The 14,308-nt window shown below is 45.7% G+C and overlaps 1 protein-coding gene across 2 annotated transcripts in view; it reads right to left on the reverse strand.

Moving 5' to 3' along the window:
- TBKBP1 (TBK1 binding protein 1) overlaps positions 1–14,308 on the reverse strand; it is a 348,794-nt gene that overhangs the window by 188,135 nt on the left and 146,351 nt on the right. For both annotated transcript variants that reach the window (XM_069634656.1, XM_069634657.1), the window contains exon 5: positions 8,841–8,997. In XM_069634656.1, coding sequence (XP_069490757.1) covers positions 8,841–8,997 — 157 coding nt within the window. The remainder of the gene's footprint in view (positions 1–8,840; positions 8,998–14,308) is intronic.

The following is a 14,308-nucleotide window of genomic DNA, read 5'->3' on the forward strand; positions in this document are numbered from 1 at the left end:
ATGCATGTGTCCAAACTCTACCTAAGGCACACAGAGTTAATGAATTACAAGATTAGAACAAAAGTCCCAAGTTTACCATGTCCTCGTTTCACGGCGGTATACTGTCCTTTCATTGCCAGGAATTTTCACGTGTGCATTTTAAACGTGCATGAAATTAAGAAAATGATCAATGACATTTTTTTGGGGGGGTGGGAAAGGGCAGATAAGGGTCTGGGGGGTCTGTAACAGTTAAAAATAGGTGTTTGAGGGGGGTCTGGGCCACCCCCCAAAAAAATACCTCACGATGAAATAACATCGGCATCGCCACTCCGTGCCATGAAGGAGTCCATTGAACATGGTTCGAACAAGCAGAAGAGCCCTACAGCAAAATGTAAGGCGCGGCATGATGAAGACATGAGCACAGCACTAACAACATCGGACAAAGGGAAGAGGCCGAATTAGGGACACACTTCTGTGCAATCATACATAGTGGTCTGTTGTTTTTAACAACTTTATTTAAATCAGTTGCAACATGGAGCAATTTTACAAATTCCGATGCTCATTACAAATTTCTCTTCACATACATACATATACCAAAATCATGTAAATGTCCTCGATATTCCCACCCCCTTCATCCATGGAATCCCGGCAACTCCTGGTTTAGCCCCAACGTCATTGATAATCATGTAAGAATAGTTTCTGTGGTTGTGGCTTGTGGGTTAGTGCTGGAAAGTCTCAGTCATATTCCAGGATCGGTGCCCAAATGTCTGCAAACCGATGCAACATGCCCTCCTTGGCCTCTGTAACTTTCTCTGCCACAAGGATATCCCAGATCTTGATCCACCATAGGGACAGCGATGGACCATCAGGACTTCCAAATGCGGGAAATCGGGATTCTCGCTGCCAAGAGAAGCTGGGTAATTAGCTTGGCCAACCCCCTGTCCTAGGATAGACTGCCTGAACCTGTGTACCCAGCAGAATTACTTCAGGTCACAGCAGGAGTCTGATCAGGTTGATGGGTTTGATCAAAGTAAGCACCTTTTACCAAAAAGTGCAAACTAGGGGGCAGTCCCATCACATGTGAAGATATGTGCCCTGCGCCCCACATTTCTGCCAACACGTTGGGTCCAACGAATTCTGAGTATGATGTAGTTGCACAGATAGTACCAACGGAGCATCAGTTTGAGGGCACATTCAATATTTGTCACACATCTTGAGGAGGAACAGTTCCTTGTCCAAATGTCCACCCAAGTTTGTTCCTCAATCGGGTGGCCGAGATCTATTTTCCATTGCCGGATAGCATGTCGTCCTGTAGGAGCCTACATAGTCAGGAAATGTGTCCCCCCCATAAACCCCGCATGTAAGGTGAGTTCAATAGAACCGAGTTTACGTGTGGCCCCATGTCTGATCAGTGGGTGCATGATCTAATGGCAGAGTTGGGCATAGGAAAACCTATCTGTCTCAGTCAGCTGAAATGCCTCCTTATACTTTTCAAAGGTACAGGGCTGACCATCCACAAACAGTTGTGATAAGAATCATAGACCCCCCCTTGTATCCAGTTCCCAAAATCGTTCGGCTGCAGGCCTGGGGTAAAGGTGGGGTTGTGGAAGATCTGAGTGTATGGGCCTGTACCCCAAGGCACCTCCTTTTGTTTCATTACCAACTCCCATATTTTTACTGTAAGTTTTGTAGAGGAAAGCCGATTGGGCAAGTGCTTACAGGCTATTTGGGGGGTGTATGGCAGGGAACGGAGGGAGAGCGGTAATTTGGACTGTTCGATGTTGACCCATCATGGGGGGCCGCAGGAGTGAGCCAAGCTAGGAAGTGTGTTATCTGCGCTGCTACGTAATATTTGCGCAGATTCGGGACCCCCAGTCCACCTAGCTGGGCACTGCCCCATCATTACCTTCCTGGGTATCCTGTCTTTCTTTCCCCACCATACAAACCTAAATATTTTTTGTTGAAGCCGTTAGAGGATTCTGCAGGATTTCCACCAGTAAAGTCGTGCAGTAATAGAGAAACCGTGGGAGGAGATTCATTGTACTGGCCGTAATCCGCCCCATCAGCGAAATCTCGTGTCGACCATCTTTCCAAGTCCACATCCAGTTCTTTAAAGAGGGGCGGGTAATTAGCTGCATATAACTCCTCCGCGCGGGGCTGTAATACGGACCCCCAGGTATTCTATAGACTTCCTGTTCCATGGTTGAAGGGCAAGTACCTCTTCTGTAGTGAGTCTCACCCCCAGGGCTGCAGACCTGTCATAGTTAATCTCAAACCATGCTACCTGCCCAAAATAATTTAGTTCTAGGAGGGAATTTTGTAGGGAAGGCTGAATATTAGTTAAGGTGAGCAGCACATCGATCGCATAGAGGGATAATTTGGCCCATTCTAACCCCTTCAATAAGGGGGTTATTGTGTATCCGGTGGGCGAGGGGTTCCATTATCAACGCGAACAATGGGGAAATAGGGGACATCCCTGTCTGGTTCCGCATGTAAGTGGTATGGGGGCTGTTTGTCCTAGATTACCCCATAACAAGGTTTTAGGAGCACTATAATTGGCCAAGACTATTTTCCTAAAGAGGGGCCCAAAATGAAAGGCCTTAAGGGTGGATTTCATAAAGGCCCAGTCAACCTTGTCAAACGCCTTAGTTGCGTCCAACGCCAATAGTAACAGCTTACAGTGTTCTACAGTTGCTATTTCTACCAAGTTTAGAGCCCGGTAGATATTGTCTCCAGTCATTCTGCCCAGGATGAAGCCCGTTTGGTCTAAATTAATAGGTTTTGGAAGGACTTGGGCTAATCGGTTGGCTAATACTTTGGAGTAAATGTTAGCATCTATATTAAGCAATGAGATCGGCCTATAAAAGGCACAATCTCTGGAGGTCTTTCCTTGGCTTAAGTAATAGAATAGTCGAGGAGACCTGCATGCAGGGGGTAGGGCAGCCAGTTTGTCGGAAGGAGTTAAAGAGAGCCGTTAGAGGGCATAGGAGTTGGGCTCAGAAAAGTTTATAAAACCACTTCCTCAATTGTAATTGGAGCTTCTAGGGCCTCCTTAGCCGCTTTAGCCAGGTGAGGGAGATCGGCCCATTTTATGTACTGCTTCTGTTCTGCCAAAATTCAGGGGGCTAGGGGTCAACATAGTTTCAACCAGATGGGATGCTGCTAAAAGTAATTTAGATTCTTCTGCATATTGAACTATACTCTGACAGTCTGGGAGGCCTACTATCATGTTTTATCGTTTAGATTTTGCCAGCTTTCTCACCAACAACATATTAGCTTTGTTACCCTTGGCATAATGTCCCTGTTTCGTAGTGAGCAAGGATTGGGATGTTTCTTCAGCATAAAGGGCTTCTACCTAATTTCGGAAAATTGGCACGGAATGGTGGATTATATGAGACCATCCTTTTTTGTGTTTTTGTTCTGCTTTTGCTATTTCCTTTTCCAACTGGGTTCGCCTCTCTAGTTTACGTTTCCGATAAGCAGCTGCATGGGCTATAATTTCCCCCCTAATTACTGCTTTGATGGCTTCCCATGTGATTGCAGACGAGGTCTGCTCTGGTGGGTTCTCTCGCAAATTGTTTCCGGATGGCCTTGCCAATCCCATCCCTAAGTGCCATGCCATTTTAAATGGGATCAAATAAACTCCACGGGGTCTGGGGGAGGGCGATGGGTTGTAGATATGGGCTGTTGCACAGGGGCATGACCTGATAGCACTCTTGGTTCTATGGTCACCTCATCAATGCATGACATACGCTGGGGTGTGGCCAGGAGTAAGTCTATTCGATGCACATGACAAAAAAAAGGAGAACTCCTCCTCATCCAGATGCAACACCCTCCAGGTGTCAACCACTCCCAAGGTCTTGAACAAGTGGAGCAGACCCAGGGGAATTTTAAAGTCTCTTGGGAAGGGTTGGTTCATTTTGTCGATTAGGGGGTGAGGAACCCCATTAAAGTCTCTCCCAATTATTACTTGCCCCTCGAGAAAGGGGAGCAATTTAGATACTAGCTCCCGTAGAAAGGTCTCTTGCCCTTCATTAGGTGCATACACAGAAATCAAGGTATAAGGCTGCCTGACTAACATACCTTTAACCCCTGTGTAGCGTCCCTCCGGACCATATAGTGTTTCTAGTTCCATGAATGGAATCCCTTTCGCCTGAAGGATTGCTGTGCCCCCTTTTTTCGATCCACTAGAGGCTAGGAATTGCTTTGGGAATTCTCTATTTCATACGCAGACTAAATCAGATGGAGTCAGGTGAGTCTCTAGTAAAAATATTAACAAACCATTTAGGTCTTTCAGGTATTGCAAAGTAAATGTACGCTTCGCTGGAGAGTTCAAGCCTTTCACATTGAGTGACACAAAGTTCAACTTCTGGTGCGATGGGGGTGTCTTCTGAGAGTCTGTGCCTACCGAGGCAGGGGGCAGGGGGGCAGGTGAGCTTCACTTATCATCCAGATTCACTGTTGCTGTAGCTCCATGCAGCAACCAGGGTTTTAACTGAATAAACCAAACTGTGAATCGTAACCGTAAAATAAAAACCAACATTGGGTAACGTGCCCCACTGGCATCCGAGTGACGCTGCACTCATGGCCTGGCATAAGCCATGTGAAACCAGAGCCCCAGTGAGTACTCTTAAAGGAAATTGCTGGTTTACTTGCAGAGAGATTGTAAGTAGGGAGATCCTCGCCCGGAATCTGGGGCTCAAGCTTGTTGCAGGGGTGTAAATCTGTTTTAATAAGTACAGTCACCACCTCCTGACCTGTTCTCTTGTCCTGCTAATTGAGGGAAAACCCCAGAATCTCTGGGGAGCCGCACTAGTCATGTGGTGATCTCTAGGCGAAGGAAGCACATTGAACTATTAAACACAGACTTGCTTTTCCAGCTCTATGCCACTGTTTTTTTGTCTTCAACCGGAAATAAGAAAATGACATGCCCATGTTTTGGGAGACATATGTTTTGATATACCTTGCGAAAAAAGCAAGAACAGTAGCTTTTTATGTGTTCTGGTGCGGTTAGATGATGCCAAGGAATGAAGTGGATAGTAACTTCGGTAATCGGTCATAACACCCTGGTTTGATGGTTTAAAAAAATTACCAATATAAAACTGGATATAGGATTGTGACCCAAAGGTTGCAAGGTATGTCCTGGGCCACCTGCAAGGCAGACAAACATCTTGAGCATGGAAGTTTGAAGCTGAGAAGCACTGTAAGCTAAGGTGCTGCAAAATGCACAGGGCCCACTTTCTGCCTTAGCCAACAAAAAAAAGAAATGTGTGCTGAGCCATTGTTATCACCCCTCTTCCCCCGCCGCACCCTAAAGGCACCTCTGAGAGGCATTGAACTGTGGTCTCTGCGGCCTTTGGTCCTCTCTGGGGTGGCTTCCTGCGGAATCCGCATCTATGAGGTAAAACAGACTTCCTGCCGTTTCCCCCATGCAAGCGGACGGCCCACTGACTTCTATGAAACTTTCTACCTGTTCTGAAACTCTCCTACAGTGACTCTTTGGGGGTACTTACCTGCACCTGTATATGCTTCCTGAGTTCACAAAGGGCCCATGGAGTTCTAGACCAGGAACTGGATTTTTATTAATGATCAGGAATTTGTAATATATGTTTAAAGTCCAACTCTTCTCTCCTGAAAAAGTGAATGTTGGCTACACTGTAATTAATTTTAGTAAATGTGTGACGTATTTCCTGGGAGTGAAATTGCACTGGTAATTGTTTCTAAAATATACCCTGATTTTTCGGAAGCATTGTGCCGAGTAGAAATTGTTTTCCACCCTGTAGCCTTGTTATTAATTTACATGTGTGTATTTGGATTATTGTAATACTATGCCCTATACAACCATAATTAATGTATATAGTTGATGTTGGTTTTAGGGGCCAAAAAGACCATGTTCTCTACTGGATAAAAAGGCTGGTTCACTTTTCGTCGTACCCCTTGCTTAGATGTGTTGGGCCCTGACCACCGGGTCTAGGGCCTACAATATAGAACAAGGGTGGGTTGTGCTTTTAAAGACAATAGCCCTCGTTATGAGTTTGCCGGTATACTGGCACTAATACCAGCAGGATACCGGCAAACGGTAATGCCATTACCGGCACCCAGTCCGATGGAATGTCCACTGTATTCCAAGTGCTGGTGATGGTGGTAAATCCCCATTTCATGGAGTACTGTTGGGGGATTGCTGATATTACTAGCACTGGTACTACCGGTGCCGGTAATACAGACTATTTTTTGCCGGCAAAGTGGCAGAATGCCTCCAGCTAGAGGTCATTCCGGCCACCTCACTAGCAAACTTGCACTTTACCACAGAGGAAACGTGCCAGTATACAGTAATACCTGCATGTTAATTCAGCACCGGCAAAGTTGTAATGAGGGACACTTTGCTTAGGAGTGCAGTCCCTACGAGATTTTACCTGTTTTGCTAGGTTGCATGGTTCCTTTGTTTTCCCACCCTCTGTTAATTGATGTTGGGCGCCTATCAGAGATAGAGGGCCCATCTAAAGACAGTAGGGCGTGGAAAGTCCTAAAAGAGATTTACTGTTTTTACAATTTATTATGTATTCTTTAATACGGTTTCTTAACCTGATAGAGATCTAGATGTGCAACATAATAAATGTATAGAGAGATAAGAATGTGGACTAACTGTACCTTTGTGTATGATTTAACCTCTTACATGAGAGTTAAGTCTTATTGAACTATCCATGTTACTAACCTTTAGGAGAGGTTAGGCTTCCTTTTCTTATCAGGGGTGTTAGCCCCCCAATAAGGCCAGTGGCTGCACACAAAATGCCTTAACACCAGTTAACAGGAATCTGTCTAGCACTGTAAGGTGGAAGCAAGCTACGACCAATTAATAATAAGGCAGTCCTCGTGGCGTCTTGTCAAAATAAAAAGGACCTATACTAGAAAAACCTATTGCCAATCCTTACTACTAAATTACAAAAAAAAGTGTGGAATAATGTTCACCAGAAAAGAAAGAAGTGTTCGCAAAATGATAAGTCAGGATGGTATGGCTGGGTCTCCCTTCCCCAGGTTTGAAGCATGGGCAAGGCGGGACTCGCAAGGACAGCACACTCCTGGGTCTCGACAGCACAAGTTTCACAGTTCAGTTCAATGATATCAAAACCCCTTCAGAGGCTAAGTCTCTTTCCTGCAAAAGTCTCTTGCCTTAGAAGGTTTGCTGATTCAAAGTAATAAACAAACAAAAGTTCTCTCGGTGGTCTTGCACCTTGGCCGATTGCTCTTTGCCCCTAGGATCTCCCTCTGCTAGGCTCGGATCCTCCTTGCAAAAACAGGCCACTCTCCGTCGGGTTCACTACGGCCTTTCTTCACTACAGTTCATGTATTCCTAATACAGTTCATGTATTGTTCAGAAAGCAGGATTTCTTTCTCCTAGCTTTATTTCGGTATCCCTGTGTCGGGTTCACATTTGCCAATTGTCACCATTCACAATCGTAGTGCAAAGCGGGGTTCCCTTCCCCTAGCTTTCCTCTGGCAAAGGGTCAGAGACTTTCGATTGTACAAGGGATTTGATGTGACTCTTTTAGGACCACTCTGACGCCTCACGCCACCCTTCCCTAAGGCCTTCTGGTTCTTTTAGTTTCAAAAACAGGTCCCGATTGGAACCTTACAAATGATCGCTCGTGTGGCACTGGACCCCTCTGCCCCTGGACCTCAACTGGGCTTTCTTTAAAGTTCAAACATACACACACGTTCTTCTTCTTGTAAATTCCTTGCGTTCAACAATGTTGCTACTTGGAACCTTGGCCTCAACACGGTTTGGTTTTCTATCAGTTTCCTCTGACTTACCAGCTGTTCTGAACCTGTTGGCTTCTTTGTTCTCTGGAGTCAAGGCTAGTACCAAGATAGCCAGCTTGCCTCTCCGCCTGCTTTTCTCAATGTAGGAGGCCCCTGTGTACCATGGACATTTGCTGCTCTGCACGCCATCTGTAACTCCCGGTCTTATGATTTCCCTTTCGGAGGCTTCGCAGGTCTGAGTTGAAAAGGGCAAGGGCAATTCCCCCTTCGTCGTCCTTCCAGGTCTCACCGCTTTTCTCTTCCCTTTGTATTGCCGGTTTGGTGTAGCTGTCTCCTCGTGCGTTCGGCCTTGCCCGAAGTGTGCTTTCATGCTCTGCCTTTTATCCCTGTGGGGAAGGTAAAGGGCCGTCAGGTGTCGGTGGTTACAGTCAATTGCCTGACCCGAGTGTTGGGACATGGCAGGTAAACGGCTCCGGTGTTAGTCTGTTGTCTGTTACCGTGTAAGAAAGTGTTTGTGTGGGAAAGGGGGGAGGGGTAGAGCTTCTAAATATCCAACAGGGTATGATAGGGAAAAGGTGTTACAGGAAGGGGATACGCATCTCAACTCTCCACTTCCACTCCCCAAAGACCCCTCGACCAGGTGATTCTCCCCCACTGGTCCACCCCCAGGAACTGGATCCAGTGGCGATGGCCGTATCCTGGCCACCTGGACGACATATCTCCGTGGACTAGCGGGTGAGACACCTTCAGGTTTCTCACAGCATCTATTGTTATTAATAATCTCACAGTTTAACATTAATAACGGTATGTGGTATCTTTGGTAATGGGCAACAGATCCTTTATAGAGCTAAATAGGTTGTGCGGAAGTATCAAAAATTCACCTAACACACACACACTCGCCGCATGGGGATTCGGAGAAGTCACATGAGCTCCTTCCACACGCCAAACTCATTACCTGGACGTCTTTCACTGCTCCTTACATGCGGTGGTCACTGTGTACCAGCAGGTCTGTATCTTGAAAAGGGACTTCCACCACACATGGTCTCCACAGTACTAGCCTGGCTATGCCTTATAAAGTCTTCTACCATGCACACCAGGCTCACCGTGTGTCAATCCGGCGCTGCCATGCAGGGACAGGTACTGCTGCACCTCAGAGCTCTGAAGATGAGAGCTGAGCGCTTGGAAGGAGTTGTTCTCTCGCTGTCTGAGCTGCTGCTCTAGAGTCTGGATCCGGTCCATGTGAGACTCCACCAGGTCCCTCTGAGGGGGAAAGGGACAGAAGGTGCCAGAGACCATTAAAAAAAAGTAGCTCATGCCTACCATTTAACCATTCTCCCTCATAAAACAAACACGCACTCCACATATCTGTCACCCCCCTCATTACACTTGGAAGTTACTCAACTGTTAGAGTAGATGTCCAGTAAGTCTATTCTGTTCAGTTTCAAAAGCTTTCAATAGCTTCCATACAAACAACAATGGGGCCCAGAAACACCAATTTTAAAATCTACAAAAATTATTTAAACATCTCAGCAGCAAACAAAAGAAATTGGACTCTGTCCCTTTAGATGTCCCACCCCTCTGAAGGGAACCCTGAGATGCTCCGTGCCAAGAGCAGGCATCCCAGTTAAATTTTTCACAACTAGAACAGCAACAAGTCCCTCAGTATGCGGTTGGAGGAGCAAAGGAGGCATGAAGTTGCTTGTGAATCTAGGGAGGACGCCCTTACTGTAGAACATGCTGTCACAGTTAAGTAACTTTTCCTGCTGCAAGTGATTCAGCTAAACAGCTTAAACTTCAACCAGAAAAAAAAGCAGGGGGGCCCATTACTATAATTAAATACAAATCTTTGATGATGCTTGATCCGTTTGGAAATCCACTTCCACCTCAGAAACCAAACAGAAAAGCTTACAAAATGTCTGATTTCCCTCAAAGAGGCTACTTTGCATGTCTTGATAAGAGCACTCAAACAGTAGTAGAAGTAGCCATGTTCTAAGTACGCTCTCATACAGCTCGGCAGAGATTGTTAGGCATTTGATTAAATAGGTTTGTGCAGAACACTGTTCGACTAGAGATAGCGGCTCATTATAAGGTTGCCGGTATCCTGCCGGTAATTATGGCGGGATACCGGCAAACTGCTCCAACCGTTTCTGCCGCCTCATATCCCGGTATTACAGGGATATTATAAGCAGCGGAAAAGGGCAGTAAATCCCCATTCCATGGAGTCCTACAGGATTACCAGAATTACCGGTAGGTCAGACCTGGTGGTAAATCAGTGCCCTGTCTGGCAAACTTGTGTTACCCCAGTCCGGAAAAACTGTTGGTGCCGGAATTACCACCAATTATACCGTCCGTTTTTCCAGACCAGAGAACACGTATTGACTCCCATAAGCTTTTCAAGTGCTGCTTTACTTAAGGATTAGATGTCCCTGAATGATTTAAATTCTCTCTTCACATTTGATTGCATACAAACTTGGTCTGCTATAGAAGAAGGATTAGCAAAGAAAGTCAGCAGATCAGTTGTTCGATTCATGTTAAATCCCCAAACCACCTTTAAGGGAAAATATACCTAAGTTCATAATATTACTTACTTTATGCTCACAGAAAGCCCCAAAAGGTCCACAGAAAAGAGCCTTACTGTCATAAAACCTATACAAGCTGAGGATATAGAAACAAGAAGCAAGAGGCTCTAATGTTTCTCTGCACTCCGATATATATGCAGCACACCGCAAGGAGTAAAGATTGTAGATTATAGACTATCATTGATTAGTGTTAATATTTCAATACAAAATATATTCCAGGACAACAGGTCATGGTAGTTCATTTTCTATTTCGGAAGGTACATTTAAGATTTCCTGAATGGCGGCAAATGCCAGCTGACACGAAGAACGGACTCCTTTCCCCGATCTCTCCAGTTTAAAAGCTGGCTTAAACAGCAGACAAAATTAAATTTGTGTTGATTATTACAACAGGAAGGAACAGTGGGCCTCATTACAACCTTGCCGGTATCCTAGCGGTAGAGGCGCCAGGATACCGGCAAAGGTTGTTTCAGTTTCCGCTACCCGGTCCGATGGCATTGCCGCCGTATTACTGGTGCCGGTGCAGTTGTGTAAATCCCCATTCATGCAGTCCCATAGGACTCCATGGGCCTCATTACGACCCAGGCGGTAACCATGGCGCTAGTAGCGCCAAGGTTGCTGCTGGTATTTTACCAACTCCGCCATGGTGAATGGCGGAATTACCGCCCCATTCCAAGGTTGGCGGGGCAGTAATTTCCCCATTCACCATTGGCCCTTCCCCATTCCCGTTTTTGCCCCCATAGGGCTCAATGGGAATGGGGAAGGTGGTAATTACGGTACCACAAATTGCGGTACGGTAATTACCTCAAAAGTCCCTTTGCGGGTTCCTTCCTTAACGGCTGGTAAAACCAACCGTTAAGGTCGGGACCCGCAAAGGGACCTCGTAATTAGGCGGTAAGGGTTTAACGGCGCCAACACCTTTCACGGCACCGTTAACCCCTTACCGCCTGGGTCGTAATGAGGCCCCATGAGGGCATTTGCCGTCATTACCACCACCGGCAATGCCAGTGGCGGTAATGAGGGCTTTTTTGGCAGTTAGGGCGCCTAGCTTACCTCCAGCATTTAGCGGATACTAGCACTTTTTTACCGGACCGCCACGCTCGGAATGATGCCCAGTGTATTTCTAATAACTGACAAGACATGCTCAACCCTCATTTAACCCTTTTGGGTGTACTGTTTCTAATTTCTCTGATGTCTGGACCTTTTCAAAGAAAAGACATTTCATTTGGGGCATGCGGTGATATTTTTATATACATCACATTTTTACTATTCTTTGTGTTTAAGCAACATAAGAGGGGTCAGTAGGTCATTTGATGTCGAGGATCACATTTTGTGCATCAGAGTTGGTATGTTATTGATGCAAATTGTCTCCACTCTTGATAATAATCCATTCAAAACAGCTGTATGTCCCTTGCTCCTTCCATGGCATTTAGGGTAAAGGCGATGGCAGACAAGGACTGTGTTACCCAAACTACCTGGTACTATGCAGCGTGCCATGCCATTGCACACATCACCATGCAGCGGTGAGTATCCTTTATGCTTTGGTAGTCATCCTACATCTGTGTTAACAGTCACCTGTGTGCCAGACCCAATCGTCCTCCTGACATATCTCTAGCTTGTTTCTGATTTGGGGTTAACTGTCCCACCCATGTATCCCATCTGCTTTTACAGTCCGACCTGCCGCCTGCTTATTATCCATGTACCAGACATGTTGTCTACTGGACCTTCCTTCTGCTGTTTTTTTCTGCGCTGGTGATATTTGTCCCTCCTGTGTACGAGACATGCCTTTGTCTTCACCTCCTTGGATATTTCAGTACTTCCTCCTCTGAATTAGTTTTTGTGTCCGTATGCCATCAGGCGAGTCCTTCTGTGACTATTTTTCTTTTGTTGCCTAGCAGTGCACCTCCAGCTTGAAGACTCTTCTACTGTGAGGGTCCTTGTAGTAGTACCTACAGGTCTATTGCTTCCTCTAACCTCCAGAAGGTATTCAGTCTTTCCAAGTGCTCTGTTGTGTTTTCTTAAATTGTTACCTCATACCTTTACTCACAATTGTCTTGGTTTCTTTCTTAGCCTGGGAGTGACTACTGTGTCAATATCCTTTTACACCTTGCAGCCGGGTCCCTATTGGCGGGGTCTAGTATCTTACCTCTGGTATGTGTAAAAGGGACGGTTTGCTGGACGTTCCTCATGTATGCTCATATTCTGACATGGTGAAAAGTTTCAACCAGTTATTTTCTCTTGTGTGCAGCGGTTTAATATATTTTTTTCAAAATGTTTCGGCAATGCAGATTTGGAAAGTTGCAATTTTTTGCATTTGTATGAGCCTTTGTTCCTTTAAACTGTGATTCTGCTTTCCGCAGTTTCGATTAAAATATATGTCTTGTCGATTGGTCTTTGCAGGCATGTCATGAGAAGGGGGAAACAGAACACTTATACACAAAGAAGCGAGGTACAATAGTGTTTATACAGAGATTAACATCACAGTAAGGGTTGCATGAAACTAAAGCTGTCTATCCTGTAGGGTGCAGGGCTCTGGTATCCAAGCCCCCCCCCCAACCCTGCAAAGATCCTTCAGTACAGTTCACTCCCATTTTTCTCTCCCCCCGCTGTCGGAGTGCCAGAAACCCCTGGTGTGTTAATCCAGATCTTTGTGTTTTCCCCTTCTTTGGTTCGAGGGTCAGGTCCAGCAAGACAAATTCCTTCAGCTACCAAAAAATAGAGATTTCAATGGGTAGAAGCATACCAGTGGGAGATGTGACAAGTGAGGGTCTAGTCTGGAAGTCCACAAAATCCTTGGGGTGTCCGCGATTAGGAAAGTATCCTTCAGTGTTAGGGTTTTTTGAGTGCCCCAGCACACTATGTCCCTGTATTTGTATTGGTCTTGGCCTTCAGATGAATCCAGTACATCTCATCTACAGGGACTGTGTTAGCCTTGAAAAGCCTACCGAGGCAAGCCTTGTATCGTGCCCTTTTTGCTATAGGCCTCTTCGAGTGCGTTACCGGGGAAACACCTGTAGCTTTCCCCCCGGGGTTCATTTTGGGTATGAATTCTCCTCTTACCTAGTTACTTCTGGATAGGATTTTCTCCAACCTCACCTCGGTTCCTTTAGTGTGTCACACTTCTTTGGTTGGGTGTGGTGTCTTTGCTACTACCACTGGTGTCATGCTATTCTCAAGCTTCTGCCTTCAAGCCCTAGCTGCTACCACTTTTGGGCCCAACCGGATGCAAAGTGTGGACCCCATTGCTTAGCCACCTCTTTTTCTTGATCTTTCTTGCTACATTCGGCTTGGCCAATGCAGGTTCTGACTTCTAAGCTTTCCTTCCCTACATCCTCTCTCTGCAACACAACTCCCACTCTGGACTACTGTCCTAAAACCTTTAAGCATTAGGAGGCGTGTGGTTCTCTTTAAGTTGTGCTCTAGTTAGTGGGTCAATTTTCCCACTGCCAAGTTGCTTTGTGATTGGATGTGCCCTGATAGTTCCTTGTCCTGCACATGTGTCAGTTTTTTAATCTCACTTGCTATCATGCCTTGTGGGTGTTTTAGTCATTGAAATAAGACGTTCTTTTCTTTCTAGCTTTCCAATTTCATTACTCAAGTTGCTTAATTGAGAAGGGGGAGGGTTGGGTCATTTTAAAAGTTCTCAGTTTCTCTGAATGTTTGCTTGTTAAATTGTTATTTGGTGTAATGGATTTTAATATATATGTTTATACTAAGACCAAAAATTTGAATTCAACCAAAATGTCATTGGAATCATCCCAGACCCGGAGGCACAAGATAGCAAAAGCCCTATCTCCAATGTTGGGATCAGGCAGCAGTGTCATGGCATCCCGCAGATCTCACATTGTAGCTGCTCCATTCCGAAGGAAGTTTTTGCTCTGCTTTTAGCGTTCTCGCACTAAGTGCATTTGTTTGACCTGTGAGTTTCCTCTTGTTTCAACAGAATCATTATTAGGCTCCAGTTTGCCTACCATGCCATGAATGCGCACCAAACA

This window comes from Ambystoma mexicanum, chromosome 13 (genome assembly GCF_040938575.1).
Source record: "Ambystoma mexicanum isolate Mex_15411 chromosome 13, UKY_AmexF1_1, whole genome shotgun sequence".
Classification (NCBI taxonomy): Eukaryota; Metazoa; Chordata; class Amphibia; order Caudata; family Ambystomatidae; genus Ambystoma; species Ambystoma mexicanum.